Raw genomic sequence first — 13290 nt, forward strand, 5'->3', positions numbered from 1 at the left:
AAGGAAGGAAGGAAGGAAGGAAGGAAGGAAGGAAGGAAGGAAGGAAGGTGTGACTTCGAAGTTCTTGTCCTAAATTTGAGTATCTGTTAAGGGGGCTTCCTTAAATCAGTGTGTTCTTATGTCTACGTACCCGTTAAAACCAGAAGCTCTAAGGAGGGCAGATGCTGGCGCCTTGTGGAGACTGTGTTCATCTCCAGACTGAGTTCCTCTTCAAAAACGCTAGGAAGGGGTCTCAGAAGGACTTCCTGAATCCTTCCACAGTCAAGTCTAGGTTGTGCCCTCCCTGAAGCCACTCCACTGCTTCCTAGTTCCTGTGAAGATCAGTCAGTGGTGGCACTGAACTCTGTCTATGATGGAAGGCATGTCACTGCTGTCCTGTAAGAGGGACTAAGATGTTAGCTGGTGCACAGCCTCCTTAGATAGAGTGTGGTAAGCATTCTAAATGTGGGTCCTGCTGAATACCTTTTGATAGGTTAGCAAGAAGAAATGTATATAGTCTTCGGGCCACATGACTTAGCCATGGTATTTATTACTTTGGCACAAGACTAAAAGCAGGATGAAGAAAAGAAAGCACGACTTGTGCATACTGGTCCTGAGGTCCCCATCAGGCAGGAAGTGACCCTTGCTTTGAAGGCCGAAGCTCAGAGGACTTGCAAGGTTTCATTTTGGCCCCAGCTTCCTTCCCAAGGAAGAAAGAGCAGAAACGCACCCGGCTGGGCTCGGGGAAGTCAGTGCCCTGGCATGTGATGCCAGCCGGGAGTGAGAGATGGCAGAAGAGCGGCTGTGTGAGGCTGTGACTGCATGGAGGGCAAGGGCCTCCCACGTGAGTGTTTTCACAACTCCATGATGAGGGGAAGAGCAGCCAGGTGTGGCCGCTGTGCAAGCAGCGAGCAGGCCAGTGAGGTGACACAGCTTGTCACCACTGGAGTAGATCTACACGGAAAGTGACCGTGGCTTGCCCCCTTTGGGTTCTGCAAGAGGACCTCAGGGGACCACAGCAGAGCTCTGGGGCCATGTGTTAATTTCCACACTGATCGGACAGCACTTGGCAACAAGGTAACTGAAGGAGATTAATGAGAAATCGTGAAAATCAAATAGGACACACTGTGCAAAGCCAGAAGAGACTCAAGTGACCTGAGGGCTCAGAACCTTCCTTCTTCCCATGGACTCCTTCCTTCCACTGTGAATCACTGTCTCTGTAGAATAATAAAACATCATCCAATCACAACGCCCAAGTTTATGACTTCTGAAAAGCTAATTTTCTATCTTTGAAGCTCTGTTTGAATTTACACGATATGTACACAGTAGCTACTACGGCCCTGAATATTGTTGGATGTTGAGGGGGTTTGGAAATAAATAACACACCAGCAGCCTCCATCCTGGAAGCATGTCTGATATTCCTGGCAACATGGATGCTCTGGCTTAGATTCCCATTCTGCATATGGTACAGGGCTTGGGAGGTTCCCTAAGCTACCGGTGATAACTGAGAATGAGCAGGTGTCCCTGAGAGTCTGGAAAGTGTGCAGCAGCTTCAGGATCCTCTACAGCATGCCCTTCGCTCCTGCGCTGTGCAGGCTGGGAACAGGACTGACAGGGATCCTGGATAGCAGGTGGAAGACAGATCTGAAGGCTCTGAGATCCGCAGCTACACTAAGGAAACATGAACTACAATCCGCCTCTTAATCAGATGAACACAACCCTTCCGAGAAAACCTGTTCATTTCAGTTCTCATTATCTGACACAGCAGGTTCTGCTTTCCACAAAGAATGAAGGGCACAACAAAAGGCAAGACAATACAGAGTCTGCAGAGCAAAGGGAGGGTATGAACCAACCTCAGATGCGACATGAATGTCAAAGTTACCGCACAGCAAATTTGAAATAACCATGATGTGCACATTGAGAGGATCCATGGCAAAAAGCAGACATTACTTGGGGAAACAGGGAAACAGAATCTCTAACAAACACTAACAAAAGTGAAGAATGTCATCATGGGACCCTCTGTGGGCACCATGAAGGAAAGAAGCATGGAGTTTAAAGATACATCAAATGAAACTTCCCTCCTGAAATGCAAGGAGAACACACACACAACACAGGTTCTGTGGGGCCATATTGAAAGGTGTGACACTTGCATAACTGGAATTCCAAAGAATGACCAGAAAGAACAGAGTAGAGTGATCACTTATAAAATATTTCTAGCTGTGTGTATATACAGAGGATGTTACACACACGTAGATTTCATTTCCCTGCTCTTTCAACTGAAGGGCCTAGAAGCAGGGACACCCAGTACCAACAAGCATACATCCAGATCTGTGTCTAGGTTTTCTGATGCCTCTCTCACAATGCATGAGAGGACTCCTTAAAGAGGTGGCTACATCTAGGACTGAGACAAGAAGTGTGCAAGACAAGCCGTGATGCAGGAGCCACAGGAGCCACTGGAACAGCTCCAAAAAGCCAAAGCTGGGCAAATATGGGCAGCACAATAATATATATTGTATTACAACTCAAGCATAAAATAAATATTTGAGCCCCTACTGACACAAATGAATGACTGCATGAATGAACAAACATCCCACACCAAAGAATCTACATAATGTATGTCTTTTTCCTGTAAGTAGGTGAAAGTTAACTCAGTCTTTCTGCATGAGCCTTGTGTGGGCACAGTCACTCCCTTCTAAAGAGTGCAATACTGAAAGAGGGTCAAAGGGTCACTTTGGGGGAAGGCACCCGAGGACACCTGAGGAGCCCTACCGAGGCCATGTGCCCGGGATGGGCATCAACAGCGATTGTCACTGCTGACAGAGAAGCCTTGCCGCAGGACGCAGAGGGGCCCCTCAGCTGTGTGCTGTCCCTCTCCAGGTCCCACAGCCCTAATACCATCATGAGTGGAACAGGACAGCCTGCAGAATACTTGGGATGTGCTCCTCAAAATTACCAGTCATCAAAAGCAGGGAAAACATGAGACGCTGTCACAGTTACGAAGAGTACAAGGAGAAAAGATAACTAAATGTTATACTCTGTACTCTCAAACAGAAGAATAATATTCCAGGACCTCACAGAGGAGGCAGGGAAAGGGGAACTCCTGTACACTATGGGTGGGACTGGAAATAGTTCAGCCACTGTGGAAAACAATATGGCAGTTCCTAAAAACAACAAAAAGTAGAACTACTGTATGATTTAGATATACCATGCCTAGACAGCCAAAGGAAGTGAAAGAGTATGTCAAAGAGACATTTTCCCACTCGTGTTTACTGCAGAACTACCCACAATACCAAGAAAATGACACAACCCACAAGTCCATCAGTTAATGAATGGATTAAAAAAATAATATAATGGATTAAAAAAATAATATTCAGCCATAAGAATGGAAGCCAGGTATGGTGGCGAAAGCCTGTAATCCCAGCACAAGAAAGGCTGAGGCGGGAGGCTCGCCATAAGTTCAAGGCCAGCCTGAACTACAAAAAGAGTCTTGGTCTCAAAACAAAAACAAAAACAAAACAAAAGAACAATGAAGTCCTGTCATTTGTAGCAACATGTGTGGAAATGGAGGATATTGAATGAAGTGAAATAAGCCAGATAGAGAAAGACAAATTCTGCCTGCTCTCACTCATTTATGGAAGCCAAAAAATCTACATCTTAGAGAAAGAGTTGAGCAGCTGAACACAAGGTGACTGTGGCTCAGGGTCCTTCCTCCCGCCCCTCAGTCCTGCTCTCTTCTCTCTCACTATGGTTCCTTTGCCATCTACCGCTCCAAGCAGCCAGCATGTCATCCAGACTAAGGGCCTGGCCCTTGCAGATGACTGTGGTTTTCTCAGAGCAGGTAGCATTTCCAGGATGACGGGACCCTTAAGGCACAGAGGTCACCACTGGCTATTATGGGTTGAGGCTTGTGTGGAAGTAAGCACACTGTAATGTGAACTTTCATAATTTGATATCTCAGAATCATAAAAATAGCAGTAAATTTGACAAATCTATTCCTTAATTCAATGAAGAGAAGTAAGATAAAAATTAAGCCAAAGTGGAAAACGAAGCATCAATCAAAATTATTTCACCAAATAGATCAGGTAGAGATGTCATAGCCACCTCCTCATTTCCAGAAAGTGAGAATTAGTCCATGTGAACACACCGTGAAGAACATGAGTACAGATGTCACTTTCCTTTCAAAACTCAGAGGAAAGCAAGACAAACAACACCAGGAGAAGCGGACCAGGGGTTGTGCCTCTTCCGGGGGGGGGGGGTACCCAAGAACTCAACAGTAACACATCAAGCTCCCTACAGTGATTGTGACTGGAGTTTTCATTTCAGGACAGCTTCACTGAGTAGCACCCTTCAGAATGCATTGGACAACCTCAGTAGAATCGGCTGATCAATGGGGAGGCCTCAGAGAACCAAGGTCAACAGTGCCAGTCCCTCAGTGCCACCGGGCCCCCCATGACCTTTCTGAGGCCAAACCCAGTGACCCCATCACAGTCCTGTGCCTTGACTTCTGTGAGCCTCTGACCCTGCTGAGCACCTTGCTTCCCATTACACTATATACATACTGCCTCACAGGTCACTTCCTCTCAGTCTCTTTTGCTGCATCCTCCTCCTCCAGTATCTGTTCCTTAAACAGTGGCCACCCTTGCTGGAGGCAAGTAAGTCATTTGGAAGCTCCTCCTTAGAGATCCTCACTGTCCATTCTGCTGACCCACAATTCCAGTCCCAGGAAGCTACACTTCTAAAACACACATGCTGGCATGTGTGGGGTCTGTGCAGTCAAACACAGCGGCTGCCTGTCCACAGCAACTACTCTACTTTGTAGTGTGGCTAGGGCCCAGGGGCAGCAAGCTGCACTAGGCTCACTGGCTAAAGGACTCATTCCCTCTGGCTGCTGTGTGCAGCTCATGAGTGGACCTACAACACAGGAGTCAGCAGGACTCTGCAACAGTAGGACTCTGCCTAGGACCTTGGCTGAAACTGTAACAAAGCTGCTCTCTCTTCCACAGTTATCAGCTGTAGGAATGCTATAACACCAGGACTGCCAGTGACCATAGTTACCTCCATGGGTAAAGAGCTGGTCTAAAAATGGCACCAACAGATGGGAAGGAAGGAGAAAGAAAAGCAGCGTTTCAATGCCGTCATTCAAGTCTGCAGATCATTCAATCACTGCATGCACTGTTAAATTCTCCTTTCTCATTAGGCTGATTTCATTCCAGTTCCTGTGGCTTGTGACTACAGAACCCTAATTACCCCTGAAGAGCTTGGAAACAAGGAGAATGCCTATTAATGGAAGAATGCTTAGTAAAATGGTAAATGACATGGAATATTACACTGGATCACAGGGAAGAGGTAACATTGTTCATGTTACCACGGAAAAGTTAACGCAAAAACATGGAGGTAAAGTATGTGAAGAATGCACCTCTTGATAGTTTACATTCATATGTGTGCATGTGCATGTGTGTTCACATGCATGGGCACACACATACATGCACAAGCATGAGCACATGTAGATAAAACAAAGACAAATGAAAGGAGCTATTCCCAAAAGCTTGAGTGATAGTGGACAGGGAGGGAGGGATAAGAAGGAGTAGTGTGTACACAAGCATGTTCTCTGTGTTCTTCCATTATCTTTCTAATTTTATGGAACTGAGCACACATTTATGTATTACTTGAGTAGATTTCAAAATTAAAATGGAACATGGAATGCTGTTCCACCGGGTTTTAGCTTTGGTCCTCACGGCTCCTCATTCCACAGTTCTGTACACTGAAATCAGCATTCTTTTCGCACTTATGTCTTCATCTTCTTTGCTTTCTAACTTAGCCAAGGACCCCAACTCTGACCTCACTGCTTCAGTCTGCACCCCTCTGGGCTCTCAGGGATGGCTCCTCCCATAGCCCACCTCCCAGTGTCCATGGTCCCTCGGTAGTATCTGTTCTCGGGACTGCTGCCAGAGCCTGTCCCCTCCACACCTTCTCCCTCTGTGACCACTGTGCAAGCTTTCATCTCGGGCTACCTGGGTAATGGCGGTGACTCCTCTCCAGCTCGACTCCTCAGCTTTCACTCACCAAGGCCACGAGTCAGCCCTTCCTTGCTTCCTTCTTTCCTGTCAACCCAGGACCTCTGTACTCTACAAACTGCATTCCCATTAACTTTTCATTTTTTTATTTTGAGACAAGGTCTTGCTAAATTGCTCAGGCTAGGATCAAAGTTATGATCCTCCTGCCTCAGCCTCCCAGTGAAGAGACATTTCTGAATGCCACTGAGATCTCCCTACCCCACTGCCTCACAAATTAACCTCACACAAACTGCAGCATGGCACACTCAGTCCCTTGTCTGACTTCTAAAGTCACCTGCACTTGTACAGCTCACGGTCCTGGCCACATGCACCCTTCTGTATTTGCATACTTCCCAGACACCCTGCAGCTCCTAGGACAACACCATCCTTCTGCTTCTGGGGTTTTCACTCAGTGTAACTCACTTTCCCTCCTTCTTCACTGCATTCCTCCATAAAGTTCAGGCTAGCACACTGCTCTGATTCTCCCAGGCTGGACTGATACTGTGCATGCCCTACAGGCTCTTTGCAGCTTCATCCATCTCTTTTCCTGGACTCCCTAGTGTCACAAAGAGATTCCACAAGATGGCCTGGGTGTGCAGCCCGCCCTCTCACTTTAGGATAGTAAGGTCTTCCAGGAACTCATCTAATTTCTGTGCTCCTTCACCGCTCAAATGAGGAGCACCCTCCCACAAAGTCCGTGTGCAGATTTAGCATGTGGATATGCACTCAGTGACCAGCACAGCACCTGTGGAGAGACCAGAGAGGAACTGCTGTGGCTCGTGTTCAGATGTCCCTGCGAAGCCTCACGTGGTCATAGGTGGAGCTTTTCGGAGGTGACTGGATCTAGACTGTAGGATACTATGAATAAGGACGTGCTACTGGGCTTGCAGTGCTGCTTCACAGTGTGACGCTGATGTGAAAGGTGCCCCACTCTGAGTGTGCAAAGGCGCCTGCCAGCCAGCTAAGAACTGAAACCTCTACAACTGTGAGCCAAAATAAGCCTTTGCTCCTCTTGCTTTGGGCATCAGGTATTTTGTCTCAGCAATGCTAAAAGTAGCTAAGACAGAAGTCTGCTGTCATTCCTATTATTATGGACAGCTAAGTTGGATAAAAATACTAGAGGCAGGCAGGGCCGGGCCCTCAGATGAGTCAGCGCGTCACAGCTGTGGCAGGAGGTGCCTCTGCTGAGGGCCAGCCTCAAGACGAGGCAGGGCGACCAGGCCTCCAGCCCTCCCAAGAGACAAACAGTGAATTAGGAACTGTGCTCACCAGGTCAGATAAAGTCTGAGCAGACGTCTGTTGCCCCATGGGGTGGCTGAGACCCTCTATTTGTCTCCTCCTGAAAAGGTCCTTGCTCCTCCCTGTACACTGGCTGTGTGATTGGCATTCATGCTGGATCGATGTTACCTGCATGGCTACACTTTCATCTTATTAGCTGACCATAGTTTTGCCCCATGTCATGCCCACCTTGTGGCTTTGAGCCCACCTTGTGAATCTGCTCTGCAAAACTTCCTCTGTCCAGTGGGGTCTAGGGCCACACATTTTTCAGGTCTTCTATCTCTTGAGAACTATATCTCTTTTTGAACATTTCCTACTTTTAATCCCCATTGTTCCTTAAAATTTATTCTTATGTTTTGGGAAACACAAACTCAGAGTATCTGACATCTAACAGGTTGAAAGTTTCATCTATTTCCCCTATATCTCTACCACAAGTCACCTTTGGCTGCTTTTCTTCTTTTAGTGGAAGTAAGGGTTGGATTTTGAGAGTGGGTCTCCCTATACAGTTCAGGGTGGCCTTGAACTCACTATGCAGCCCAGAGTGGCCCAAACTCGCAGTGACTCTCTTGTCTCAGCTTTCTGAGTGCTGGAATTAAACAACTGCTTTTCTGAACAAAGTCTTCTGAGCCAACATGCATTCTAAGAAAAACCATAGCTCTATTTTAAACCAAAACTATTTACCTGCACTGGTCCAATAAAGAGAAGTGTCATTTAGAGACTGTTCCAAAGCATGTGGACCCTAACTGTGGCGATCCACAGCACAGCCCTCTAGTCATGTCTCTGGTGTGACAGAAGGCATTACCATAAAAGCACTTTGCCCATTAATTTTAATTTCCTAAACAGCAAAAGACCAGAATTAACAGTCTGCAGAATTTCACATCTAATGGCTTCTGAAACGCTGGCAGGGTTATCAGATGGCAGGACTTGCTCCAGTCCTGGCTCTCACAACTAAGTTACTAACACTTTCAAGACAGAGTAGAGTAGTCTCTAAGAACTTTCTCAGGGCTCATGAGAGAGCACAAAGGGGCTTTTGCTATCTGTGGTCCTGCTAAAGCTAAACATTCCTAACAACCAGTTATCCCAACCCCCAATCTCACTGCACTCCAATGACCTAGACACACAGGAATGTCACCAGCACATTCCCTGAGTGCTTAAAGAAAAGAGTAACCACAGTGCAGTGGAGAGAGGAAGGGAAGGGCCTAGGGGAAGGAGGGAATGAGAAAGAATGGGCGTGACAAGCCAAGGAGGTTCCCTAGAGGGTGTGTGATGAAGAGCCTGTGACACAGGATGGAACTTGGAAGTGCTTCTGTCCAGGCCATTGTACCGTGTGCCGCAGCGTCCAACTCTCTGAGGCCATTTACCCTTCCCTGACTTCCTGGGGCCTTGAGCTCAGTCTGTGAAGCATCTCTCCGGTCACTCTTCTTTTCCTTCCTGAGAAGCCCGGAGGATCAGGAGTCCTGGCTTATAGTAGTTATGGGCCCCCAAGGCGGTGCATCTCCTGGTGGAGCAATTAGATGCTGACCCAAGTGTCTCTCACAGCACTCTGTGAGGGGGCTTCTGGGCCAACAGGGTCTGCCCTCAGGTGCACAGGGGAGGGCTGGGGCGGCAGTGATGTGGAGGACTGTCAGAGCGGGCTCAGATGGGTTGGCTGGACAGGTGACTCACACATCAAGCAATCAGTGGCCCAGGGGAACAGTGTGGCTGCAAACCCAGCCCTGAGGGTTTCTGGGATGCTTCCAGGGAAGCTCTCTGAGGGAAGTTGAGGAGGGTGAAGGGATCCCCACTTGGACTTGCAGTCAGAACCTCCGCAGGAGGCACAAACAGCAGCTGGCCGCCGCCACTTTTCATCATGATCACCAATGCGATCCATTTCCTTAGCATCACTTTTGCTGCTAGGGAGCAGGGATCCTGCTTCTCACTCCAGGACGCTCCCCATTGCCGGCTCTCTGGAGATAAGATGTGAGAGCGGTCTGGAGAAGCCGGGCCAGGCCAGTACTCAGTCCCACTCTCTGGGCATTTGGTGGGCTCTTCGAATGGCTTATTTTCTTTCTTTGTCTCAGTTGCTTTCTTTGCTCTTTTTCTTTTCGACTCAGCTATTATCCCCATCTAAAAGCAGATTATTCAAATTGCATTTGCTAATGCTCCTTCAATTAAAGAAAATAAGAGAGCTGTGACTACGGTTTGGCCTGAAATTGTTAGCATGTAATTGTCGCTTCAAAAAGATGAAGCACAGCAAAACCCGAGCGCCTGCAGCGGCAAGGTCTTGGGGGAGTGAGCTCAGATCATGCGCTGTTACGCGCCCTGCAACCCCCCCACCCCGCAGCCTTGCACAGGGCGCCTCTGGGGGGGTCCTTGTGGACAAGAAGGGTGAGCTGCATGTGCTCTGTGACTCAGCCAGACACCTGCTCCTGGCCAAATGTCTCTGGCTTGGCTGGCTGGCCCTCAGCTGACCAGCAGGCAGCTGGGTGAGGAAAGCCTGCTGCACCTGCCAGCAAAGCCATTCCTCCTGCAGGAGCCAGGGAGGCAGCACCACCCAGCTCCTTTCTGCCCGCCTCCTCTTCACCTGTGGCACTGCGTACCCAGCACATTCCTCCTCCCAAGCTGTGGGCAGCATCTCTTTTGGTACTTACATCTGGCTCCAAAAGCTCTTCCATGTGTTTTCAGAGCAAATTCTACTTAAAAACTTATTTTCCAGTTACCAAATGAATCCTTCCAACACCCAGGGGAGACTGGCATTGTTTTCCACCGCATAAGAAAATGAAGTTCAGAAAGAAATTCATTCATCATCTTGGAATATAAATTATGCCAGAATCAGGAACTGAACCATCCCACCACATGTTACAGCAGATGACCACCTCCTACCCCTGCGAGGAGGGCAGTCTTGTACAATAGCTTCATAACAATCATAGGCTGGAGCTTTATATTTATCTGAGATAAGAATAAAGAACAGAATGGGGAAGCATGTGATGTGAAGAAAGAAGCATGGGGAAAATGGTCTAGAATCAGAGGGGGCTTACACAACAGGACACGCACGCTTGTAGCCAAAGGAAGCCAGGGCCAGGCTCAGAGATGAAACACGGAAACCCAAGCAGGCTGCAGAAGTCAGAGGGAGGCTCGGGGAAGAGCAGGGGAGGATTCAGGCCCCTAACGAATCAGTGCTCAGCCAGAGGGAGAAGAGGCGAGCACAAGCGGAGGTGGCGGTGACTGCGACTTAGGGGGCTTCTCTGAATAATACTTTTGTGTGATGGTGTTCACTTTTTGTTGCTTAAAAGAAGCAAAGAGAAAGCTTGTAGGAAGGAAAAAGTAAAGAATAATGAGGAAATAAAAAGGAGCAGAATTGGCTCATGAAAGAGAAAAAATGAAACCCTGAAGGAAAGACCTTAAAATTTAAGACTGCTGAACAGCAGGATGAGGCGTTGGTAAAGGAAGGGTAGGTACAATATTAAACACAGGTTGTGAGCACAAGCACAGTGAGAGAGAGGCCCTGCCAGGCAGCACTCCGCAGGCGGCCGCGTTCCAGATCCTTCCTTTCTCTTTTCAGGCCCCGGCTCTGTTATTTCCATCAGACAAATACAGCCACAGAGGTGCTCTCAGCTACCCAGAGCATCTTATATTTCTGGTGTGAAATACTACACAACACGCACACGTATTTCCCTGAGTTCTCCCTGGGCCTGCTCCCCACGTTCAAACTCAGAGCAGATGAAATTGTGACTTGAGACAAACTCTGGGAACGAAAACACCCCAAGGGACCTTACCCTCAGACACCAGGTCTCAAGCCTCACCTCGAGGCAAAGTAAAAAAACTGAATTAAGTAAGTCTGGTTGCTCATCTTTAATTTAATTCAGAGCATGTTAAGACCTCAGGAAGCCCTATAAGGAGAGATAAGCTTCAAGCCACACACACTAATGACTGATTCATTTTAATTAGTGATTTTTAGCAAGTCACGTGGAATAGTTACATTCCAAGGGGAATTTCCCTCACACGGCAGCAGGTGTATAACAGACCATAAAATTCAATTTCATTTCCTTCTACAGATTTTTTCTTATAAGTAAAACTCTTTAAACTCTTGAAATATTTGATGAGAAATGCCCATTCCTGAGGCCAAAAATAAAGAAAATGACCATTTAACTTGCCTTGCTGAGTAGGATGGACACCATGAAGAAATCCAGCAAGAAACTCTCTGAAAAGTCTTTGTAGTCAAAGTGGAAAAAGATGACAGCGAAGCTCAGGTGGATGAACTGGTGAACTGGGTTACAGAAGGAAGTCCGCAGTAGCTTCATGCCAGCAATGATCATCAGGAAAATGTCCCAGCTGCGGAAAGGAGAGAAGAGGACCAGTCAGTGACAGCATGCAGGCTGCCCAGTGTCTTAAAGAAGAATGAGGAAATAAAAAGGAACTTAGCGGATTAAAGTGCCTGCAAGCAGATGCAGGGGCTGGGGTTTCGATCCCTGGACCTGCCATTCCAGCCCCACCCCCGGGGCACACTGAGACAGCAATTGAGACTGAGCATGGTGGCACATGCCTGTAATCCCAGCTCTTGGGAGGCTGTAAACAGGTGGATCACTATGAGTCAGATCTAGTAGAGAGACCCTGAACACCCTGTAGACTGCCAGAGGGTGTTCTCTAAAGTACAATAAATAAATAAAAATAAAAGGAAGCAAATTTGGTACATGAAAGAGGAAAAATGAAGCCCAGAGGCTGTTCACCAAACTCCTTGTGTTCTATAAGGACAAAGCAAATCTGGACTCACTGAATGAAGTAACGACCTCAGCAATGAGGAAAGTTCCGTGGGAAGCTCGTGTCCACTCAGAAAACACCACACAGTCCTCCCATAGTCTGCTCAGCACACATCAATTCATGATAGAAGAATTTGACTGAAACAACCTCACAGCAATGGCCAACACTCAGCTTTGAGCATAGGCAGAAATCTAGTGTCTTAATAAAGCCAGTTTTCATTTGTACATATTAAGTTCTAATTTTTTTTTTTTAGCATATTTGTCATTCTAGTGAACATAACCCTGCCTTGGTCTTTTTTTTCCCTTGAAATCATAGGGCCTGGTATTTTTATTCCATAGCCCAGGCCTTCAGTGGAGGAGTTCACTCAAGCAGAATCAGGCAAAGAAACTCTCTGAGGACTTCACTAGTCTCCACGAACTCCCAGTTCACGCCTAGACTCATCCAGGGATTCAGATCATTGAAGGGTATGGGGGATGCATGTAATGTGCATGATTCCCTCAGATGGCAGCCAACAATGAGCAAGCTCCAACCTGGAAGGCAGGTGATGAGCACGATGCAGCCCCAAGTAGAGAGCAGCCTCCTTCAGTCTGGCTTCCTGAAGACCCCAGACTCCCCTGCAGCCATAACATGCCCACATGGGAACTTGGGGGCCCAAGTGGGAGAGCTCCCGGGAATGGCTGTCCTCAAAAGCAAGGGCTTCTCTCTCTAGCACAGCACTGGGGCTGTGCTGCTACTTTTCTAAGCCCAGGAGAGTCCTCAACCCTAAACCCTTCTGGGGATTAATACCTTGTCCCAGCATGAGGGCATTTAGAAATGCTTTCAGTAGAACAGTAATGACTAATGCCCACTAACTGAATACTTTGAGAAAGCTAGTAGAGAGGATTTTGAATGTTCCCAACATAAAGAAATGATAAATGTGAGGTGATGGATCTGGCATTACCTTGCTCGGATCCTTCTATACAGTATATATACATGTGGTATATATGTATACGTACAGGAGATATACGTGTGTGTGTGTGTGTGTGTGTGTGTGTGTGTAAATGGATCATTATACCCTATAAATATATACAATTATCGTGTCTCAAGTAAAATTCTTTTTAAGAAGTGCTTTCAAAGTACTTGTGCCTATCAGGTGTCACTTTTGTCATCAAAAAGCTCTAATGTTGACAACTCCATATGCCTTAATTTGATCCTTTATCTCACTTCAGACTCAGGGCTCAAATTCTTTTGGCTCTGCCCTGGA

At 47.2% G+C, this 13290-nt stretch overlaps 1 protein-coding gene across 1 annotated transcript in view; it reads right to left on the reverse strand.

The window, feature by feature from the left end:
* Pcnx2 (pecanex homolog 2) overlaps positions 1 to 13290 on the reverse strand; it is a 213213-nt gene that overhangs the window by 92949 nt on the left and 106974 nt on the right. Inside the window, 1 exon segment of the mRNA XM_012516813.2 lies at positions 11444 to 11621. Coding sequence (XP_012372267.1) covers positions 11444 to 11621 — 178 coding nt within the window.

The sequence above is a fragment of the Octodon degus genome, unplaced genomic scaffold, assembly GCF_000260255.1.
Source record: "Octodon degus isolate 3935 unplaced genomic scaffold, OctDeg1.0 scaffold00127, whole genome shotgun sequence".
Taxonomy (NCBI): Eukaryota; Metazoa; Chordata; class Mammalia; order Rodentia; family Octodontidae; genus Octodon; species Octodon degus.